We start from the raw sequence: 24,039 nt of genomic DNA on the forward strand, positions 1-24,039 counted from the left end.
AGGTCCCTTCCAGCCCTGATGTCTATGAAATCTATAGTGGTAGACATGTCTGAGGAAGGTATATGGAGCAGTGGCAATTCCACTCCTCCTATTCCCTGGAGCAAGTAAAGCAGCTGGGAAAGGCTCCAATTGCTTCCCCAGATCAAAGGTCTAGAGGAGTGGTGGGGGACTTTCTCTACTTCTTCTCTCCCCTCCTATAGACCAATCTGTGAGGGAAGTGGAGCAGAGGAACAAACCCTCAGCCTGTTTCCCTGACCAGGCAGTCCTTGGTCTGGGGAAGTGTGGGGAGAGCTATCCCAACCGGATAGGCTTCTAAATTATACTCTCCGCCACCCAGCTAGGTGGCAGGGACAGTGAGGGGAAGCCAGTTGGGCTGAAAGGCAGGCTTGGGGACAGCCTCCCTAGTCCCAGCCCCACCATAGCCACCCCTGCTGCCCACCTAGCAGTCTCCAGTTTGGGGAAGAGGCAAGAGCATCAGTAGCTCTTCTCCTGCCCCTGAATTAGTTCAGGAGAGGTTGAGAGAAGCAAGGCAAATCCCCAAGCCTGGGCTCCGCCCAGTTTGGGGAAAAGGGAAGGAGCATTGCCTTACTGTTCCCCTGCCCACCTAGGTGAAACAGAGAGCATTCATTTTTGTGAGGGAGAGGACATGTTTCCTCCTGGAAGAAATTGAATGTACATTTGTAGTTTCTTCCAGGAGAGCACTGATTCTCCCAGTAGAAATGAAATGCCTCTATGTGGCCTTCGTAAGTATCCAAAAGTTTCATATGCTACTGGCATTATTTTATTTATATTACTCAACATGGGTATCCAAATATGATGCATCTTACATCCCTTTCTTAGTGGAATTTGTACGTTTTCCTTTCTGGTTTTAGGCCTTTAATCTATTGTCCCTTTACAGTTGGCGTCTGGATAATGTTGACATAGAGGCAACACCTTTTTTCACTGCCTCATGGGCATATCCAGATGAGCCCATTTGAAATAAAGCAATTTGAGACGTGGCAAGAGGCAGACTGGGAACAAAAAAAGTTGCCCACACTGCATTTTTGCAACAGGGGCTCAAAATTTGATACCAGAATATTCAGGTATAAAAAAAAAACCCCGCAGAAAAAAGTGGGGCAGAACACAGTCCAGAACCATGCCCTGAAGCAACTGGAGATTTGGGTCCTCCAAAGGGATGCTCTGGTAGCGGCAGAGCTTCTCTATGGCTGCCCCTTGCCCCAGTGCTGAAGTACACTGCCTCCACATGTGGGGCAGCCTGGACTGGTACAGGCTGCATGGACCCTGGCTCAGTCAAAAGTAAGGGACTGCGGTGGGGGGCACTGGAGCAGGGGAGCTGTGGTGGTGCATACAGGACCCAGCCTAACATGACAGATGGTCTCTGCAAGTGGCACGGGGCCCTGGGTGACAGCCTGAGTGGGCCAGATCTGCCCGAAAGTGCATGGTGCTGCACCAAGCTGGGCAGGGCTCACACAATAAGACACAGGCTGTACCAGGTGCCAGGCAGCCAGGACAAAGCTGTGCTGCCCAGTGCCATATGGGGAGGCTATGCCAGGAGGCCCCAAGCACCCCAATGGCTGTTGCTGCTGCAGGTGAGCTGTGGGCCATGCGGGGGGAGCTAGGACTCTGTGGGGAGGGTGCTATAGCCCCTGCCAGGAGACTATGGACCCTGTGGGGGAGCTGTAGCCCTTATGGGGGATAGGGGGCTGTGGCCCCTGTTGGGTGTCTGTGGCCCCTCTTGAGGGGCAGTCTGTGAGGTGGGGGGGCTGCATGCTGCAGGGGGCAAGAGACTCAGCCTCCTGAGCAGCCCCCCCACACCACAGTCCCCTTACAATGCACTCACAAACCCCACACCTCCAAGCCACCCCCACGAACCCCTCTTCCACATTATCTTGTCTTGTGGGTCATGAGTGTAGGGAATGGGGTCGGGGTCAGGCTGTGTGTTGAGAGTGAGGGGCAAGGACAGGGGCAGAGGCAGGGCACTGGCATATCAGTGTTGTTCAGTGCTGCACATCCTGGTGGGCAAAGGGAGGAGGGGCAGCTCTGATTTTTCTATGACAAAAAAGCCAAATGTAAATGCCAGTGTATAGATCTTTGTAATTTATTTATTTATGATAATAGAGGCACTGGTAGGCTTCCAAATTGCTTTAAACTTGTAAATATATCAATAAAATGTTGCCCAACTGATCTCTCTTTATATAGTGGCATTTCATTTCATTAGCAAAAGAACACTATTTTTGGGTATTTTAATGAGATAATTTGGGTTTCTTATTAGAGAATTTGCAATTTTTAAACACAGAATGCCAGGATCTCTGCTAGTGAGACAAGTGGTAAGACCCAGGCAGAGGAGCTTGTCCAGGGCCAGCACTGGGGATGCGGCTGGAGAACAGACAAGGTGGCTAATGTGTTGGCCATTTGGGGCCAAGAGGACACACTTGGACAGTTCAAAACGGGCCACTACAAGGAGCACATCTTCTGGGTGATAGCTGCCCAGATGGCAGGGTAGGGGCCCCCCATCTGAGTCTGGCAGGCATGCAGTCATGGGGCCGCAGGTCTGAGGGGACAGATGTTGTCGCAGGTGGCAGCAGGTCACAGCCAGGCAGCAGCCCCCACTGCCAGACTGCTGCAGTGGGTAGAGGGGGCAGGGGTCACTCCAGGTTAGGGCTGCCTCAGCAGTCCAGCTGGCTCAAGGGGTAATATCCCCAGATACCAACTGGCTGGGCCTCAGAAGCTCCTGAAGGCAAATAGCCCTCAGCTGCTAGCCATGGCAGGTTTTTATACTGCTAGGCTCTAGCTCCCATGGCTGCAGTTCCAGAGGAGCTGAGCAGGGTTATTTTGCCCCAAGTAGCACAACTTGCCCCACACCAAAGTGCATGTCTGAGCACATGCGCTGAGGCAAAATTTTGTGCCGCTCCTATATGAGCTGCTGCAAGTGCACATGCCTGCATGTGTGGATGTTCCCACAGGGTGAAATTCAAGATAATGTCTAAGCAAGGTTTCCTCCATGCCAGTGCATTCACCATGCTGCCCTACCACAGGATTTACTCATCTTGTTCTTACTAATGGAAATACAGAATTAAGTTATAACATAGTAACAGTTTTTGAATTTTAATGTGTTTTTTTATTTTAGTGGAATATATTACAAGAAAACAATAGTATATTGGTCCCAAAGTACTTTTTAATTAATTCTTGCTACTGCTACCCAAGGGCAAGTACATCACAGAGCAGACTTCATCCCTGTGTCATCTGGTGCTCTGAGCTCCAGAATCACCACAGCTGCAATTAATAAAGTATCTTTTCAATAAGTTTTGAAATAGCCAGGTCCATAATCTAATGGAAAACAGCATATCTACCTTACTGTCTCTTCTTGCCAATCGAAACTGTTGAGTTATCAGTGGAAGCAAAGTAGAGAAAAACCAAGAGAAAATCGTCATCCTTTATTTTTATTTGCCATTATTATATTTTTAGGAAACTTACAAAAGTACAGGTATATTTAACTCTGAAGCATAAGGTAGTTTATAAACAAGGTGAAAATGAGCTTCTGAAACTTGCAACATAATTTATTTTGTATATTTAGCTGCTCTCTTTCACAGTATAACATTTTAATTCATCTCTCTCACTCGCACAGAAATCTTTATTCAGCATCTTAACTGGATATAAACCTCCTGGGATATATAGACCATTCTGTGATAGCAAACTAAATAACCCAAATCTAATACTAGACAATAAACAGTGCAGTCATCCTATTTATAAGACCAGACTTTTAAAGTATCATGAAAAGATAGAAAGAATAGCGTGAATATTCCTCTTTTTTAGATTAAGTTTAAAAACAGTTATTTTAAATGCATTCCTTCTGAATTAAAAAAGAAAAGGTTTTTTCCCTCTTTTTTTTCTTTCTCTAGGCTGAGGTTCAGCTATGCTATCTGGAAGCACAAAGAGATGCTGTTGAACAGATGTCCTTAAAGCTGTACAGTGAGCAGTACAACAGTAGTAGCAAGCGAAAGGAAGAGTTTGCGGATATGTCAAAAGTTCACACAGTGGGAAGTAATGGGTAGGGAACTATTCTTTTTGTTGTTTTATTCTCACTGATCTGTACTTTTTTACATGATCTATTCTTTTATACTGCTATGTTAACCAGAATATTTCCTCCCAAGCAGAGAGGGGAAAGTATGCTATATATATTTATTGTCTTGTTCACTAAAGCAAAAATGAATGAGTGATGAATAAAGTACCTGTGTTACTGCTTACTCTTGGGACTATCTACGTTAGCAATCTATTATTTCCATGAAAAAAGATTTTATACTCTTAAATTTCATTGCTTAGTAAGCCTGTTTATTCCTCTTATTCCTTAACTTCTTTTAATACTCCAATATTTTCTACAAAATATCTCCATGACATGCTAGCATTTCTTCAAGACAGAGTTAATTTTACCAGGCATAAGGAAAGATGAATGCAAAACGTTTAACTTCTCTGTTATTGGTTTAAATATGACTTTGTTTAGTTCTGATAGAAAGCTGGAACTATTTTAGCTGTTTTCTGTTGTGTTGGTCATCTCAGTTCTAAGAGACAGCTATCAATGTAGAATCAATGTAAAATACCCATATCTATGGCACTCTTGTTGGCAACATCCACAAGGAAACCTAGCAGAATGGGCATGGAGAATTCCAGATTTCAGTCATTCTAAAACACTGTTTGGACAAAAATCGCCAAGAGTTGGGTACTTGCCACCTCATTGTGTCTTTGAAACCTCCCCCTAAATTCATTTTAAGATTATGTCAGCATGCCAAACACTTCAGTGGTTGATTTACTGCTCAATCTGTTGTCCTAGAGAACAACACCCATACACTGGAAGCTGTGTAAAAACATAAGAAAAATGCATTCTGCTTTTAAATTTGCTTACATGTCTTTCTTTTTATCTAAGCAGATGCTGTGACAGTTGTTTTGGGAGGGGCACAGGAAGAGAGAGGATAAAAATAGTTATGAAAAAGTCTTTTCCACATGCAAAATGGATTGCTTTCAGCTTTCTTGTTTGAGAATGGCTTTTTTATTGCATCTAAATTTCTTCCGGTGTCTAATTCCCTTTAACATATACTGAAATATATATGTTACATCCTAGTATTATATTGTCAAAAATATTCAGAGGATTCCCAAACATCTAATTCCATACTTAGGGCTAACAATCAGAACATGCAATCTGATTCTAACTTGAGGATCCCTACATGAGTTGGCCACCTAGAAAACACCCTGATGAGTGAACAGCATTGTTAGGTAGAGGTAGATTTGTCCGGTGTTAGTGATTTGGGTTCATCAAGGTCCTGATGAAAGCTTTTTAATACTAAGAATCTTCAACAGAATTTTGCTTATTTCTCTCCTTTTCCTTGTTTGGAGAAAACTAGTGTTGCTTGGGATGATCTGGATTGTATTGTCTCCAATGCTAAAGACAGAAGTTACACAAAAACCAGTTTAAGTGGTGAAAATCAGGTTTAAATCTGTAACAGAAGTTCAGTGCTCTTAACCTTTCAAAATGACTGAAACTGGTTTAAGATAAACCTGGATGGATATAATATCAGACTTAATGGATTTAGGTTTAAACAGTTTATTGAAATTCTGTCCCAGATCTCCTCCACATTCAGGTTAACTCACAGTTCCCAAGCATCCCAAAACACTTTTCACCGTCCCTGCAAGCCCCCCCTCACAGGGTGGGCAGGCTATCTTTGACTTAAGCTGTGTGCACCAGCCAAGCAGGGAGGCAAGCTCTAGCACCCTCCAGATTTCTGGTCAGGGAATGTGGCTACATTTCCAGAATTAAAAGAGGATACCTGTTCATGTGGTTATCGGTTCAACCTACGCAGTTTAGAGAAACCTGCAAAGACTGAATCAATTAAGCCCTGGGCTTTTTGACTGTCTGTACTTAGCTCAGAACTGCCTTTTCCAGTTGTTAACTCAATGATAAAGTATATGAAACACAGTTTGGTAAACTTTCCGTCTATTACATAGAAAGATGACTCTTAGAAAAGTGGATTTAGGCTAATTATGCAAGATTACTTATGCAGAAATCTCATGTTCCCAAGTAAGCTAATGTAGCTCATGCTAACTGTAAAAACAACTTATGCAGAATTTTTGCATATGTGTATTTAGATGTACTCTGTAGGCCCAGTATTAAAAAAAAAAGCTTTAAAATGTGAGCTTTTCAAAAGGGCCTAATGGAATTAGATAATCAAAAATCACCTATTTTAAAGTAGTTGAGAGTTGAGGTCCTAAATCCTTGAAGCATGTTGGAAATTCCCTGCCTTTATCTCCAGCTGATTTTGCATGTAAAGCAAATAGATATTTATATGACATTATTTGCATTTACAGAGTTATATTTACTATTGATATGATGATAATATACTATATTGACCATCAGAGGAATGCCTATAAATATATGCCCCTTTGAAAATGAGTCCTACACAAAACTGCTATATTGATTGCGGACAGTGGCCGGAGTATTTGTAGTAAATAGATTAGCCAGACACCTTGATATTTCCAAAGGAGAGGGACAAATTAAAATAAGGAGATAGATAGGACATTGTTCCACTGACTTCAGTAAAAAATTGAATCAAGGCCTTATGGCACCCCTTCAGGGGAGTGCACATACACTTGGAAGGAGGCATGACCCAATGAATGGAAAATATGTATTAGGAAAACTTAGGAAGAGATTAGTTCCATTTCTCCCTGTTACTAGTGATGGTAGTATCTGCAAATCTTGGATTCTCTACAGTGAAGAATAATAGTTTCACTAAGAGCTGGAACAGGGAAGTGTCTGCAGAATACAGATACTGAAAATACTGGAAGAGTTTAGTGCATGTCTGTAGAGGAATGGCTATGGTGGAAATAAGAGAGCAGAATAGGAATGCACTGTAAGGAAACAATGGCTCTACTGGGTGTAAGGAAGGACTTACAGGCCAGGTACAGACATTACACTGTTATATGTGATCAGAAACCGGTATATACCTGTAACAGAACAGGAGAGCTGTGCCATGAGGCCCTGAGCAGCTCTGATGGCTGCTGCTGCTACCAGTGAGTGCAAGGGGGCTGGGGCTGAGCAGGGAGGTGAGCGGAGGGCTGGTGCCAGGCAGAGGCATATGGGCCCTGTGGGAGGGGCAGTAGCCCCCCTGTTGGGGGACTTTGGCCCCTGTTGGGTGGCTGTGGGCACCTGTTGGAGGGATGTAGCCCCTGTGGAGGGAGCTGTGGCCCTTTGGAGGGAAGATGTGGCCCCTGGCAGGGACAATCTATGAGCTGTGTGATGGGCCTCCACCCTGTGAACCACCCATCCTGAGCAGCACCCCCCAAACCCACAGTCTCCCCAAAATTCATCCACAAAGCCTACACCCCCAAGCCACTCACAAACCCTTCACCCACATACCCAGCCCTGTGGGTTAGGAGTGAGGGGACTGGGTTGTGGGGCAGGCTGTGGGTTAAAAGTGAGGGGCAAGGGCAGGGGCAGGGCACTGGTATATCAGTGCTGCTCAGCACTGCACATCCTGGTGAGTGAAGCAGGTAGAGGCCAATTACAAAAAAGCCAAAATTAAATGCCAAAGTGTATAGAAATTTAGAATTTATTTTATTATGAAGATAGAGACACTGGTGGGCTTCTAAATTGCCTTAAAATTGTAAATATATCAACAAAACATTGCTCAACTGATTTGATCTCTCTTTCTCTCTATGTATACACACACACATACACATACACAGAGCGGTCTTTTGTTTTAATTGTGGAAGAGCATTGATTTGGGGGTATTTTAAAGAGTAACTTTGGGATTTTTCCATCAGGGATTTTGCAGTTCTTAAATAGGGAACACCAGAATTCCTGCTAGTGAGCCAAGTGGCAGGACCCAGGCAGAGCAGCCTCCACCTTGGATCCAGCTGGAGGTGGCTGACCTCCTGGCCACTTGGGTCCAAGAGGACATGCCTTGGCAGTTCAAAGCAGGTCACCACACTGAGCAAATCTTCTGGGAGATTGCTGCCCAGAAGGCCAGGTGGTGGCACACATGGCAGAAGTACTGCACAACGGCCCACTATGCAGCCACAGCCCACTAGCAGCTGGCCCAGAGGTGCAAATGCCTCTACAGGCCATGCAGACCCCATCTGAGTCTGGCAGGCATGCAGCCTTGGGGCCACATACTGTCGCAGATGTCAGGCGGTCACAGCCAGGCAGCAGCCCCACACTGCCAGACTGCTGCAGTGGTTGGAGGGTACAGGGAACTCTCAGGGCTACTTCAGCAATCCATCTGGCACAAGGGGTAGTGTCCCCAGATACCAATTGACCAGGCCCCAGAAGCTCCTGTCTATTTGTGTCTTCCAAGTTAACCTGAGCCTTAAGGTCCACCCAGCAATTAATAGCCCATACTATATGGGGCCAATAGGTGAAAGACACAAATACATTTCTTGGGACAAGAAGAACAAAAACCAGGGTGGGAGTGTCATGTGGGGCAAAGGGTCAAAATATGAAAATAAGTGCTCCAGAGGGGGATACCAAGCAGAGCCCCTCAGGCTGCACCCACTGGTTCTCAAAGGCATCCAAGAAACAGGTGGATGTCACGCATTGGTGCTCTGCCCGGGAATATGCACAGACCAGTGAGAGGAATGTAGCTGTGCAGTCCCCAGGCACCTTCCTGGCCAGAGCCTCCTTCCTGGTCGTGTACAGGGCCCACTTGGCCAGGGCCAGGACAAGGTTGACCAGGAGGTCCCGGGATCTGGTGGGGCTGCACAAAAATAAAAAGGTGGGGTGAAGTTCATCCAGAACCTCAGGAGAAGGTACTGGAGGTGGAGGTGGAGGGACAGCAGCCTGGTGCACTTGAGGGTCATGTGCGCCATGGTCTCCCTCTTCCCACCAAAGGGGCAGGAGACAAGGGTGTCTGTAAAGCTCACCACATACACACCCATGGCAATGGCTCCATGGAGGAGCCACCAACTGAGGTCCCCAGTGGCTCGTGGGATGAGGGTGGAGTACAGGCTCAGCCAGTGGAGTACCCCAGCCATGCTCCCACTAAGCAGATCCTGCCACTTGGTGGCAGCATGGTGGATCATGCAGTGTATGAGCGTGTAGAGATGGTGGTGATGGATGGTGGAAAAGGGGACTGGTTTGGTGTCCCCCCAGAAGCTCCTTAGAGCAAGTTGCCCTGATCTACTTGCCAGGGCAGCTTTTTAAACTGCTGGGGCCAGCACGGGGCAGGTTTTTATATTGCTGGGGCCAGCACAGACATTAGCTCTCCCTAGCTACAGATCCGGGAGGAGCCGGGCAGGGTTATTATGCCCCAAGTGGCACAATTTGCCCCACACCAAAGTGCATGTCCGGGCACATGTGCTGAGGCAAAAAGCCCTGGTCCAAATTTGTGCTGCTGAAAGCACATGTGCCTGCATATGTGGATGCATCCTGAGTGTTTAATTTGGGCCATTTTTGAATTCGTAAATAAATTATTGCACAGGCATCAGGGCGAGATCCTGCAGCCCCTGGGTAACATTCATGAGACAGTAGTGTGGCGCTAGATTGGACTCTAAGATAAATGCATTACCTAGACTCTATAGAAGGCTAGAAATATGCACAGAATGTAAAGCAATGCTGCTTTTAAAAAAAAAATGTTATGGCCAGAAATTTGATTTCCTCTGTAATATTTCAGTAGCTTGTTTATGGGAAGAAGATCCAACAGATGATGACCCAGAAACTTGAAAGAATTCTTTGTCTGGTTGAATTTTTTGGCAGGCATACCAGTACGCTTACAGTACTTCTAAATACCATGTGAGCTCTTCCATCAAAGAAATAATACAAACTGGAGGTATGTGTTAAGCATAAAAAAGGCTGATAGAAATAGCTCCACATTCCTTTTTATTTATTAATGCCACAGACGAGCTGGTTTTCTCATGAGAAAGGTGCTCATGAATTTTCATTCAAAATAATAAATTGATGTCCACACTTTAAGAAATATGTTTAGGGTTCAAGGGATTAGACATGCAACTCCGCATATCTGATTCCCTGTTTACCAAATTAAAATATACGCCTTAATGTCATTACAATTATTATGTAGCTAATATGATTTTAGTCCTTTAACCAGAAAAGCATGTTGAAGGAAGTTGTAGTTGTCTACTCTTTAATATATCTTCTAGCATTCCTCTTGGCAATCTTTGGGTACCCTGTTTTGACCAACATTTTTTAAAATCAATCAGTAGACTTGGATTATCTACCAAAATCAGGTAACAACTGTAGCTCCTGCACCTACCACAGATGCAATATTTCAGAAACCAAGCTTCTCTTGATTCTGCCTGTGGCAATGTGAAAAATTACCTAGTAAGCACAGAAAAAATTGATTCTGAACATAAAAGGAACATTCAGCCTAACAGAAATACTGAGAGTTATATTTTAATCTTACTGTATCTCTGAACCTACATTTGCCCTACTTTGTTAACTTTATTTATTCCTACTACCTTCCAGATTTTAATAACTACTTGGTATATTTGTTAAAAAACAAGTATCAGCTTTTAAAGTATCAGCTTGAATGCTCTTTTTAACAATTGGGAGTCATTTCAAAATAGTTAACATATTGCTGACCAAACTTTATTTTCATGAGGGTGACCCTGAGGAACAACATTTAAACTTTGGTACACATCTGGATTTAGAAATCCCATTGTGTGACAAGCAGAAGTTTCCAGCATTTTGGCTTAGCCTATTATAGTAAAAAACTCCCCCACTTCCAGGTTTAGTTTTTGAAACATCCACCTTTTTCCTGTGTTGCAGAATGTATATAGAGTGTTTGGATCCAGGTTTGAATTCAAATCATGTCCATCCCTTTTGCAAGATTTTTAACTTGTATAAACTGATGGAACACATGAAAGTCAGTAGAGCTACAACTGACTATCAGGGCCTTTGCCTTATGAAACGTATTTCTTTAATAAGCAGTGTTCTACCCATCTGTTTGTATGACCTCAGTTAATTTTGAGACATAATGGCAAAACAATAGACTATCAATGATGCAGATAGAGTGATAGAAAGATCAGATAATTCTCTGAAGTATGGGCAAGGACTACCCAGTGTTTCATTGAATTGTGAGCACAACAAACCCCACTGAAGAAAAGTCTAGTGTTTAGTTTGAAAATGAAAACCCAGTTGAACTCCTCCTGATGAATGGAAAGTGCCTTCAGCTCCTAATGAGGCTATTATTCTTCAGTCATAACTATTTGGCCCTTTATGTCTTCTTTAAAATGGTAGAGCTGCTTATACATTTAGACCCTGAATGATTTTAAACAAGTGAGCAAATCATAAATTTGTTGAGTAAGTGTATGCTAAATGTAGTAGATTAATCTAGAAAGTTACTACAGAAGCACAGATCAACAGTTCTGAATCCACTGTTCTGTCCTTTCACTAGAAAAAAAGTGTTTCTCATTGCATTAATTAAATCTACAAGCTTTGGATGACTCTGGACATGGTACTTTATTTAATGGTAATTAAAGCTACAGTAGTATATAGAAACAATCTCATTATTATCTTGTCTCTATTGAAGCATTGCTCAGATTTGGTTAGATTAATGATAAAGATGTAGAGAACAAAATAAAGTTTCTAAAGCCTTAAAAAAATTGCCTAAGTAAACAATCACTAAAATCATGGATATATACTCACTCAATTTATAATGATGGCTGTTTATTCATAGCTATTGATAAGGTTTTTGTTAGTTTATAGTTTGACAAGTCTTGGGGATTTCATTTAAAAGGTATCGTTTTGGCTATTTTGCAGTTTTTCAGTATGTACTTTCTTTCTTGTATCACAGTATTTTAGAAGATTCTGTGCTTTGCTTATTCACTAGGCTTTCAATAGAGAATCACATTAATCCTTTTAAGCTTCTTATTCTAATGATTTATTTTGTTGAAAACAGTAGTGATCCTCCTTTGAATTTTAATGATTGCTGGCTATTCAAGGATTCATTGTTTTGACTTCCTGTCCTTACCTTTGTTTCTTACATGTCTGTAGGGAACACCTGTCTAATACTGTATCTGGCCTTAGTTCTCACTGGCTTACCATATTCACTCAAGCCTATCTTAAAGCGTTAAGTTGAAATGCTAGCTACTCATCCATGAAAATAAATGTAGGATATATATTTACCGAGATAGGCAGATAGACAGCAAAGGGATGGCTATATGGATTGAGTCATTTTTCTGTGAAAGTAATATTTTTTGTGTAAATTATTGTCCGTGATGATCATTGTAGAAAAGTTTGTTAAATTTAATGTTAGCACTTTAAAGAAACAATTAGACAGCATTATCTACCTTTTTTTATTTCTGCATTTTTAAATTAAATATAGCATGCCAACCAACAGTTGTCAGAATTTAGTGTCAGTCACTGAATTTAGGTCATGGCACTGGCTTAAATTAGATTTCAATTTTCATTTTTATCCACTCTGTATAAATACAATGTGTCTCTTTAGAAATATAACTAGGAACATCATGAGTTTTCAAGAATATATTATTCTAATACAAGATTTTAACAACTACACCGTATTTATGCATAATACATTTTGTTCCTTATCTACAGCCTTTTGGACTTTGATTCAGAATATCAGGAGCTCTGGGATTGGCTGATTGACATGGAATCCATAGTGATGGACAGCCATGACCTGATGATGTCAGAGGAGCAGCAGCAGCATCTTTACAAGGTTAGAGCTACCGTTACTGCCTTTACCTAGCTATAGAAGATCTGATTAGCTTGACAAGTCTTTCTCTCACAGGATATCGCTATGTTCATTGTATGTATCATGGTGTCTATTAGAATTCCCTTCCCTGTCCCCAACCTCATTTCCATCCCCTGTGCGCTGACAGGCTGCACCGACATCATAATTGCAAGAAAGTTCCCTTTATCACATTCTATTTTGTGTAATTCTATAGAAGGACAAAGATTTGTCTTCAAGATGAATGGAAATAAATGAAACTGCATTAATAAACAGACTGAAACAAAATGAAGAAAAAATGAAATGGTAGCATTTAACAAAATGTGTTTTGATTGGAGCTTTCAGCTATATTTTTATCCACCTTTCAGACCTTTCAAGGGAACAGAGGAATTTGCCTTGATTTTGGTTAAGTGCTGCTGGAATACAGGACTCTTCCAATTTAATTTTTATTAGTTATACAAACGGCAGACGTTGCCATGTTAAGTCAATATACTTGCTTGTGATTTAAGCAAAATGTCGTTGACCTCATGTATTGATTTCTGGCCCGTCATATAATAAATATGCACTGCTTCTCTTATTTTCCATTGCAGCCTTAGTCCAGAACTCTTTATCACTTCTTTTATATAATAAAAGAAGAAGTTCTCCAAAATCTTGGGGTTTATGTTAAAACTGCTAAAGACTTTCCTGTGTGTCTAAGGAACTGTAGTCTTACAAGTGAGGGCGTTGGGGGAGGAAAGGAGGAGCTTTCCATAGAAATATCAGGCTGCAGTAAATCTTCCTCATTTAGGCAATTTTTATTGGAGTAATTCTGACAGTTGTCATCCTTGAATTGCTTTGAGCATATGGCATATTTCAAAGAGCAGATTGTGAATCATAAAAAATAAAATTAATAACTAACCACAGAATCAGCAACAGTATAATGACAAGAAACAACTACCCTCTAGGTTTTTTTTATTTCTTATAGAATAAATGGTACATTCAAGGTCAAATAGAAGTTGTTTTCTTTCTTCTTTGTTACATGATTTGATAATTTGTTAAATATAATTCCTATTTTTTCTTAATTGAACTTTTCCAATTTATTGATACTGCTTGTGCATTTTATTCTATATAAATCTGATTCTTTCATTTAAAATAAGCAGAAGCTTAAAATGCCAAATAGGATAAAATACCTTCACATCAAGAGAATTTGGTTTCAGATCTAATTTATTGTGGATTACAGCTGAGTTCAGTTTAGTGTCCTGAGTTTCATTCATTCATTTGTTAACATTTAATAAAAAGAAAAGAAAAATACCACCCATATATCTAAACATATAATTGTGCACACCTGATACTCTTGAGTCTGTTTAGGGAAGGGATTAAGGTAAACAATGCATGCCAAGTCAGAATGAAGATACTTTGTTGATGTATATCTGTGCAGTGGAAATTTCAAAACGCTTGTAATATGACTTTATATGATATTTTTTTCATTTGTACATTCAAAAACTCAAAACATGCAACAAATTTATTTTCCCCCCTAAAACTACTAACATAATCAGCATAAATATTAAGGTATTTGGCCTTGTTATTCAGTTTACCATTTGAAAAATGTTTGTTACCTGGATATATTCTGAATGCAGCTACTGAGGTTTAATATAAGAGGTAATGAGAAGATAGGACTTTCGGGGAAGTACAGAAGAGGGCAGTAATTTATGCATAGGTTTGCATTACAATCTGGTAGCAAAATGACCAGTGGAATTTTAGGTTTATAATTCTTTTGCCACAAAACATGACAAGTTAGTCCCATGACTTGACTGAGTCTTGGGTTATGCTAGCTTCTGTTGGCCCAATGATTCTAAGACTGGCAATTCCTAAAAGTGGGCTCCTGAGTATGGAGCCCCAGTCAGGAATTAAAGATTATAGACTGACTGCTTTCTCTCCTAAAGTAAAGTGGACATTTTCTGTTTCCACAGGTTGCAGTTTAGGCAGGAGGAACATTAATTAAGCTTTCTGTATTATTGATGTGCAGCTGCATCTAGAATATTAGATTCCTTGTTGAACATCTCCATAACAGACATATTGCAAGACTGGAGGGACTTCAGAAAAGAGAAGCAAAATAATTGTGGTAAAAGAATTAACTATAAGGAAAGATTTAAAAAAACAAAATATAGTTTTTAGCATGACCAAGGGATGAACATGGTGCATCTACACATGCACTTTAATGTGCATTAACCTATTTTAATGTGCATTAAAGCATCACAAAACTGTGCACTTTTGCTAATGCACATTAAAATAAGCTAATGCGCCTTTTTCTAATACCTCACAATGGAGGTACTAAATTTAATGTGCATTAGCAAAAGCACATTAATGAACATGTGGGTGCTACTTTCAAATAAATGTTGGTAGTACACTGAAGGAGCTTATTGACTTGGGGAACTAACAGAAGACATAAGTATAAGAACAAGAAAAACAGGAGGGCCACATCCAGATGAGTGCAGACATTTGGTTCCTCTGGGACAAGCTGCTTGTCCTTGGGGAACCCCCATGCCACATGTGGTTTGGCATGTGGCAGGTTACTCCAGGGGCTTTAGGGGAGGCACAGCAGCTTTACCTGGGGTTCTGGGGACCTCCTAGGGCTGCAGCAGTGACCATCCTGCCCGGCGGAGCCTGGCTGGCAGCTGCAGCATGACTCCAGGTGGCCCAGCTCCACTTTTCAGCAGTGCATACAGCCCATGCATGTGTTTTTCCAGTTTTATTTAGGGATCAAAAAACCCGTGGGGGAAAAAAAAACAGAGTGGTGTATGCAGGGGCAGCATGCCCTTGCAGCATGGAGAACACCTGACTGTACAGTATGTAGTACTACAGACATGTTTGCAGCGCCACATACTGCATGGTTGCACTCAACCAGATGCACCCAAGGAGTTCAGGATGAATATTGAGAAAAGTATTTTAGAATGGAGATCTATTACATTTTAGGACAGTATCCCCAAGGAAGTATTGTAATCTCCATCATCTCATGTGTTTAAAACGAGACTGAGCAGAACATTTTAAACTATTCTTGAAAGAGCAACACTGCACTGACATATTTTAATCTCTAGTTTCTATGATTTTAGTAATCAGAATCCTTAATGTTCTTACAAGTTGGCAGTATTGATATTTCTAAAAATATAACCTAAATGAACTGTCCTATAAACCATAATAAATATTTTCAATAGCAACTGACATCTTACTTATTTGAGGGAACTTTTAGGCTAGGGACAGAATTTACACATAAACTGGTTGAAGTGATCAGAAACTGGTTTAAACCTGTAACAGAACAGAAGTTCAGTGCACATAAACCACTTTCAAAATGACCAAAACTGGTTTAAGATAAACCTGGTTAGATGTAGTATCAGACTTAACTGATTTAGGTCAAACTGGTTTATGGAACTTCTGTCTCAGATCCCTTCCTGGTTCAAGTTAACTCTCAGTTCCCTAGCATCCCAGGATGTTTTGCAGGCCTGGGCTATACTGCCTGCTCCAGTGAAGCAAGTGCTGCCTCACACCTCGGTTCCTTAGCCTGCCTTCTGCCTGTATCTATCAGCTCATAGGCACAGGAGGCAGGGGAACAGACCCCCAGACCACCCTAGCTAGGGTCTACACAGCACATGGCAAGAGGGAAAGCCCCTGTGGTAGGGGCTTTTCAGACTGTGAAAGCCCTCTCCCCTTCCCTTCTCCCCTGCCCCTTCCCAGCTGCTGATTGCTTCAGCAGCTGCCACTGGAGGAAAAAGGAGTCCTCTGGGTCACCTGCCTGCCCATGCAGCCCAGCATGGGGGCACTGGGGAACCCCCACTTTGCAGGGCTTCTACCCTCCCCAGCCCAAGGTCCCCCACCCCGGGAAGCCCCAGGAAGCTGAGAGGAATTCTTCCCCTCCTGAACACCTACTTGTCTGGGTCAGTGCAAGCCTCCCTCTGCCTTTTCCAGTTGACAACTGAATATCAGTTAGTTAATTCTTGGTTCAACCTATGCAGCCTAGAGGAAGTTGCCTAGATTGAATCAATTCAGCCTCAGGCTTTATGGCTATATGTATTTAGCCATAGAGTCCTTAGTGGTCTTCTAGCAATCAGAATCATACAAAATGAGGGTGGGAAGGGACCTCAGGAGGTTGTCAACATCCTGCTCAAGGCAGGACCATCCCCTATTAGATCTTCCTAGCCAAAGTTTGTTTAGCCGGGTCTTAAGGAAATATAGGCTGCATGAATGGACTATAAGGATAGAAAATGGCTGGAGCATCAGGCTCAGAGAGTAGCAATCAATGACTCAATGTCACCTTGGCAGTCAATATCAACTGCGGTGCTCCATGGGTCAGTCCTGGAGCTGGTTTTGTTCAATGTCTTCATCAACAGCCTGGAAGATGGCATAGAGAGCACCCTCAGCAAGTTTCCAGATGACACCAAACTGGAACAGTAGATACCTTGGAGAGTAGGGCTAGGATTTAGAGTGCCCTAGACAAATTGGAGGATTGACTCAAAAGGAATTTCATGAGGTTCAACAAGGACAGGTGCAAAGTCCTGCACTTAGGATGGAAAAATCCTATGCACCAGTACAGGCTGGGGGCTGACCAGGTGGACAGAAGCTCTGCAGAAAAGAACCTGGGGGGTTACAGTAGACAACAAGCTGAATATGAGCCAGCAGTGTGCACTTATTGCAAAGAAGAATAATGGCATACTGGGCTGCATTGGTAGGTGTGTTGCCAGTAGGCCAAGGGAAGTGATTATTGTGCAGCACTTGGGAGGCTACATCTGGAGTACTGTGTTTGGTTTTGGGTCCCCACTATAAAGGATGTGGTCAAATTGAAGAGAGTCCAGTGGAGGGCGACAAAAATGAGGGGGCTGGGGGACCTAACTTATGAGGAAAGAATGAATGAACTGGGCTTATTTAGTCTAGAGAAAAGGGAACTTAATAGGGGACTTCAACTACCTGAAATGGGGGTTCTAAGGAAGATGGAGCTAGACTGTTCTCAGTGGTAGCAGATGACAGAACGAGGAGCAGCAGTCTCAAGTTGCAGCAAGGGAAGTTTAGGTTATATATTAGGACAAATTTTCTCACTAGGAGAGTAGTAAAACACTGGAACAGGTTACCCAGAGAGGTGGTGTAATCTCCAGCCTTGGAGGTGTTCAAAACCTGGATAGACAAAGCTTTGGCTGGAATGATCTATTTGGGAATGATCCTGCTCTGAGAAAGGAATTGTACTAGATGACCTTCTGCGGTCCCTTCCAACTCTAACTTTCTATGATTCTAAGTCATGTCCCTCAGCTCCCTTATCATTTTTTTTGCCCTCCACTGGCCCCTCTCCAATTTGTCTACATCCTTTTTGCTGCTGGGGGCGGGGGCGGACAAAACTGAACACAGTACTCCAGATGTGGCCTCACCAGTGCTGAATAGAGGGGAACAATCACTTCCTTTGACCTGCTGGCAACACACCTACCAATGTAGCTCAGTATGCCATTAGCTTTCTTTGCAACAAGGGCACACTGCTGGCTCATATTCAGCTTATTGTCCACTGTAACCTGCAGCTCTTTTTCTGCAGAGCTGTTGCCTAGCCAGTCAGCCCACAGCCTGTACTGGTTTATGGGATCGTTCCATCCTAAGTGCAGGACTTTGCACTTGTCCTTGTTGAATCCCACAGCATATCTACTCCCTCCAGCATGTTGTCATCTGCAAACTTGCTGAGGGTGCACTCCATGCCATCTTCTAGTTTGTGGATGAACAACACCAGCCCCAGGATTGACCCCCAGGGCATCCCACTTGATACTGGCTGCCAGCTAGACATCAAGCCATTGATTACTATCCTCTGAGCCTGATATTCCAACCAGTTTTCTATCCACCTTACAGTCCATTCATCCAGCCCATACTTCATTAGTTTGCCTGGGAGAATGTTATGGGAGACCGTATCAAAAGCCTTGCTAAAATCAAGGTATATCACATCCACCAGTCTCCCCTCATCCAGAGAGTCAGTCACCTCATCATAGAAGACAATCAGGTTGGTGTGGCATGGTTTGCCCTTAATGAATCTATGCTGACTGTTTCTAATCACCTTCTTTTCCACGTGCTTAGAAATGGATTCCTTGAGGATCTGCTCCATGATTTTTCTGGGGACTGAGATGAAGCTGACTGGTCTGTAGTTCCCTGGATCTTCCTTCTTCCCTTTCTTAAATATGGGCACTATGTTTGCCCTTTTCCAATCATCCAGGACCTCTCCTGATCACTATGAGTTTTCCAAGATGGTGGCCAATGGCTCTGCAGTCTCATCAGCCAGCTCCCTCAGCACCCTCATGTGCATCCCATCCAGCCCCATGGACTTGTATATGTCCAGCTTTTCTAAATAGTCACTAACCTGTTCAAAACAACGTAGTGCTAGTACTGTCCATATTTCACACTAAATGTAGGAAGCAGGGCAGAGTGGCACTGGGGGGACACTTTTACACGTGCTCTGGAGGTGTGGGGGTGATACTTTAATTAGAGCAGCTCTGAGAGCCACTCTAATTAAAACGCCACTTCGTCTCATGTATCAGCGACCCCATGCTTCAAAATGGCAGCAGGGGTGCTTGAACTAAAGCTTGGTCAATGACCTTTAGTTCAAGCTCCCTGCCACCATTTTGAAGCATGGGAAGGCTGATACATGAGACACACGAAGCTGCTGGATTGTGGTAGTTACCATACTCCAGCAGACTCAATTAATCGAGTCTGCTCCAACGCATTGTAATTACAGTGTGGTAGAGCAGCCTCTGTGCTTGTGTACATGCCCCCTTAGAGACTAACTCATTTAGATAGGCATAAGCTTTTATAGCTGACACCCTTCTGTATCAGATAGCATCTGAAAGATGGCTATCTTGTACAAAAGCTTATGTCTTTCTAAACAAGTTAGTCTCAGGTGCCACCCTGCCCTGTCTACTTTCTGACTTCAGACTAATATGGCTAACTACCTCTCTCTAAACATAGAAGTCATTCTACCCTGAATGGACCCTGAAAAGATAAATTCCCACAACTAAATCATTAAAATTGTTGAATGATGAAATGTTATGAAAATTCAGGCTTTCCTTGAGTTATTCTTTATCAGTTGCACCTTCATATATGAACCTGTTAATTGCACTTTCTGCTTTTTGGTGGATTTTCCTAAACCCACAGATCCCTCTTCTCAGTTATTGAGCTGACAAGTAATTGCACCTCTGAGCCAGCTCAGCAAGCCTTCTCTGCCAGTGCACCTGCTGTGGTATCACTATTACCAACAATAATCAGTGCCCCTAAGGAGTCTATGAATGGGAAGCAGCTATGATAAAACAGGTAAATCTTGAGGGAAACGCATACATTAAAGGAGCATAACATAATATATAAATACTAAAATTGCATATGGGAAAATCAAATATATTTTCACAGTTAGACTATTTTCCCAGTACTGTACTTGCAGATTTAATATAGATTTAAGCCAACTCTTTCTGCTTAATTTTGTTTTGTAATGTGCTAGAAGCATCTTAGTTTTTATTAGGAACCCTATTGTCCCTTCTTTAAATATAATGTATTCTTTCTATCAATATAAAAAGGAAGATATAACATATCTGGTATTAGCAAAACTCCAAATATGTACACTGGATTTAAGACAACTTGGCAATATTGTTGACTCTCTTTCATTTTATTTTCCTTTATTTGAGCAGAAATTTAAAGAAAATTGTCCATTCTCCTGCAGCGCCCCTTGCCCCTAAAATTGGTATGATTTAATTGAAAAATGAATCAAAGTGATTTTGAAATGAAACTAATGTTATTCACAAACATCATTTACAAACATTATACTCATCTGACAATCTGTTAATCCAGTAGTGTTTTAACTGTTGATAATACAGTAATTAAAAACTACTTGTAAAGCATATCTATATTTTTGTTATCTGTTTGATTTCTGCAGATCATTTCTGAGCTCAGTTTAATGGAAAAGGAAAGCTTTTTACCTCATCTTAATCTGTAGCATGTGGACCTGAACCCATAAGTCCCTCTGTGTATAGAACTCATATTGACCTCAGCAGGATTCCAATGCACAACGATTGCAGGATCAGACCTAAAGAGTTTAAACTCCGCTAATTAGTCCTTCAGTGGGAACTTGAGTAAATCTCTGCCTTGAATGTTTGAAATGAAGCAAATCAGTATTTATTGGAGCTGTGGAGATTAGAAATGAATGTACCAGACATAGAAAGTTAATGATAATTCCTTCCATTTTCCCCAGAAGATTAATTGTAAAATTTAATTGTGTGTTAGATTAAAATCCCATTTAAATAAGTAAGATATGATTGTTAAAATTGTTAGTATGTTGAGAATAAAATTAACTAAACATTTTTTATAACATCAGAACGAAAACACTAGGATCTCCTTTTTTTATTTGGATGCTTGATTACAAAAACAGCGCTTGAAATACATACTGCATACGCTGTGCCTCGAACTATTAAGTCTTCAGCAAAGATGTGCTTGATAGCAAGTAGGAAAAATTAGCATAGCGGTTGAAAAGATTTGGCAGAAAATTTGTCCATGTGGCTTTTGAGCAGGTTAAATACTGAACTATCTTATCAAAAGGAGGCAGTTCACCCTATTAAATAACATTAAAATGCACATCAAGAGCTTGGAATACCAAAAAAAAAAAGTTGGAAAAACCTCCCAGCAGTTTTTTGTTTCCCTACTGGAAGCTACTGTTCTTCTGAAGGTGCAGTTCATTTTCTCCTCTGGGTGTGCTGCTGTTCCATTGTGCCTTTCTATCTGGCACTGTGTGCTGTGGCCCTGAGTGGATCAAACAAACCGTGGTGAAAGTTTCCCTCATTTGCATCACTTCTAGACAGCCCTGTCGTACTCTTTGCTGACAGGAAATCACTGTCTTTGTCACCTTTTTTCAGTGATCTCCTTTTGGCAGAGATTGGCCATGTGACCAGGATTAATCACAACAACAGTTCTGGCTCAGAACTCAATGACATGTTTTCCTCGGCACTTCAATAATAGCGTAGAGGAGTCAGTAGGAAATGACTACATTAATTTCAGAGTGAAAAGATAATTAACACTTAAGGACTAATGCTATAACCTATGGAGCTATTATTCAAATGAAAACTAATTTATTGAAAACTTGCGGGGGGAAGAAAAAACAACTCTCTTCTTAATGCAACTGTTAAAATCTTAGACTGCTCCTGGGCTGGAGAGGAAGAGCAAACTATATTTGAAGCGGTAACATAAATAAAGTAAGACTTAAAACATTTGAAACTGGAGGCTGAAGTATGTAAAGTGCTTACTTAGATGATATGAATAGGATACTGGCAAACAAAAGCAGCAGTGTGCTCCTAGAACGCTGTGCTTAAAGGAGTTTCCTTGGCAACAGAAATGCAGTTCCAAAAGTAGACAGAACTTTCCTCAGAAAACATACTATTAATAACAACCTTCCGGAACAACTTGGAACAATTTGACTACTTGGCAGTAATAATGCCAAGTGTTCTGCAAATTAATCTAACACATAACAGTTATATGTTTCTCTTGCCCATAATTCTCCTGAACCAGGGGACGGAGTTCTGCTCCGTTTAAGGATATAAATGTGCAAAACCGTTCCAAATGCCACTGAAGAGAAAGAAAGCTGAAATCCCAGTAGTCTAGAAGGATCTATTAATGAGTTTTGGTATCATTTTAACTCATAAACTGATTACTTTAATTGGATTACTTTATTCCACTTTAAATAATCACTGCATACCTACTGAAGCCACATTTTAGTTCATTCCTTATTTCAACCGCACTTGTACTGTAAAGAAAATGTACTACAGGATTAACTGTCTGAAAAGTGAAGTATTTGGACCGTATCCTTTGGAAACTGGCTATAAACTAAGAATTGTTCCCAGTTCTGCAGGGTCCTGAGTTCTGTCTTTCTCCCTTGTAAGTTATCCTTCTTTTATCTGATGCCACTGGAAGTCAGTGGGAGCTGAAGTTACTGCCCCTAGTGCAGGATTAGGCCCATTTAAAACAGAAGCTATAAATGTGCTATGCATGCAGTATTATTAAATATGTCATCATTTCTATGTCAGCCAAGAGAATAAACTAATTTCAAATCTGCCTTGCCAATAGAAATCATTAGAATTCCTCTAAAGGCCATAAGTTTACTAGACAGGAAAGGTAGACTACTCTACTACCTTGACCTTTCCTGAATTCCTAGATCTAAAGGTTAAAAGTAATCAATATCTCATTGTGCAGCTTAGTAATAAGTAATAACCATCATGTTAAAATCTAAATGGTTGCAGATAGCACTTAGGTATGTTGAACCATTTGGGAGCCTTTTTAATTGCAATCAGGATAGTCATTATAGTTTGCTAATAAACTTTTGAACTAAATTGCAAAAATTGCAGCCTTTAGCTTTTTGAAATATAACTTAATTTAATGCTGATAGCGAATTGTGTATTTCTAAGCTTTCAAAATGAAAGCTTTCATTTCACCTTTAGAAACGTATACATTTCTCTCACAGGGGTATGGGTTGTAGCCACATTGGTCTAAGGACATAGGCAGACAAGGTTCTTTGGGTAAGTCCGGTATCTTTTATTAAACCAACTGAAGTAGTTGGAAAAATTCTTCTTTGCAAGCTTTCGGGTACAAATACTCGTCATCAGGCTGAAGAGGCATCATTTCTCACACACATTTTCAAAAATTACAGAAAGATATTACTGTCAAATAATACCAAAGGAGGTCTTGTTTGCTAGACCTGTGTGATTTGGACTTAGCTGACTTGGGGGACAGTGATTCGATTCAGTGATTTGAATCACTGTCCCAATTCAATTCAGCCGAATCTGATTTGGAGATTCGGCTGCTGCTGAATCTCCAAATCAGACCCAGCCTGGCAATGGCTGCCTAGCCTGCCCCAGCTCCCAGCGCATGGAAAAAAAAAGCCCCAACTCAGTGGGTGCTGCCGGGTGGGGAGGCAATCCCCTCTTCTCCCACTGCCTCACACTGTATGGGGGGGCTGTACATGTGCCTCCCCAACCTGCCCCCACTCCCCCAGCCACTCCACGGGTGCTGTGCCCAGGCTAGCTCCAGCCCTCAAGAAAAACAAACAAACAAAAAACCCCAGACTCGCTACTCTTGCCAGCGGGGGGGGTGATCCCCACTGCTCCCCGCTGCCCCATGCCACATGGGGGGCTCTTCCATGAGTCTCCAAGCCCTGAGACCTTTGCAGGAGTGGTGATTCCCAGGGCTTTTCTCAGCTTTTTTTTTCTTAAAGGGCCAGAGTTGGCTTGGGTGGGGCACCTGTGGGGGGCCAGGGGAGCAGTGGAGGATTGGGGAGCCTGTGCAAAACCCCCCAAGCAATGGGGCAATGCGGGGCAGCAGGGATTGCCCC

At 41.9% G+C, this 24,039-nt stretch overlaps 1 protein-coding gene across 3 annotated transcripts in view; it reads left to right on the forward strand.

Annotated features, from left to right (window-relative positions):
- Positions 1-24,039, forward strand: part of AKAP6 (A-kinase anchoring protein 6) — a 439,998-nt gene that overhangs the window by 302,674 nt on the left and 113,285 nt on the right. For all 3 annotated transcript variants that reach the window (XM_019552170.1, XM_019552169.1, XM_019552171.1), the window contains exons 8-9: positions 3,900-4,048; positions 12,557-12,677. In XM_019552170.1, the coding sequence (XP_019407715.1) occupies positions 3,900-4,048; positions 12,557-12,677 (270 nt within the window). The remainder of the gene's footprint in view (positions 1-3,899; positions 4,049-12,556; positions 12,678-24,039) is intronic.

The sequence above is a fragment of the Crocodylus porosus genome, unplaced genomic scaffold (genome assembly GCF_001723895.1).
Source record: "Crocodylus porosus isolate Cpor-Errol unplaced genomic scaffold, CroPor_comp1, whole genome shotgun sequence".
Lineage (NCBI taxonomy): Eukaryota > Metazoa > Chordata > Crocodylia > Crocodylidae > Crocodylus > Crocodylus porosus.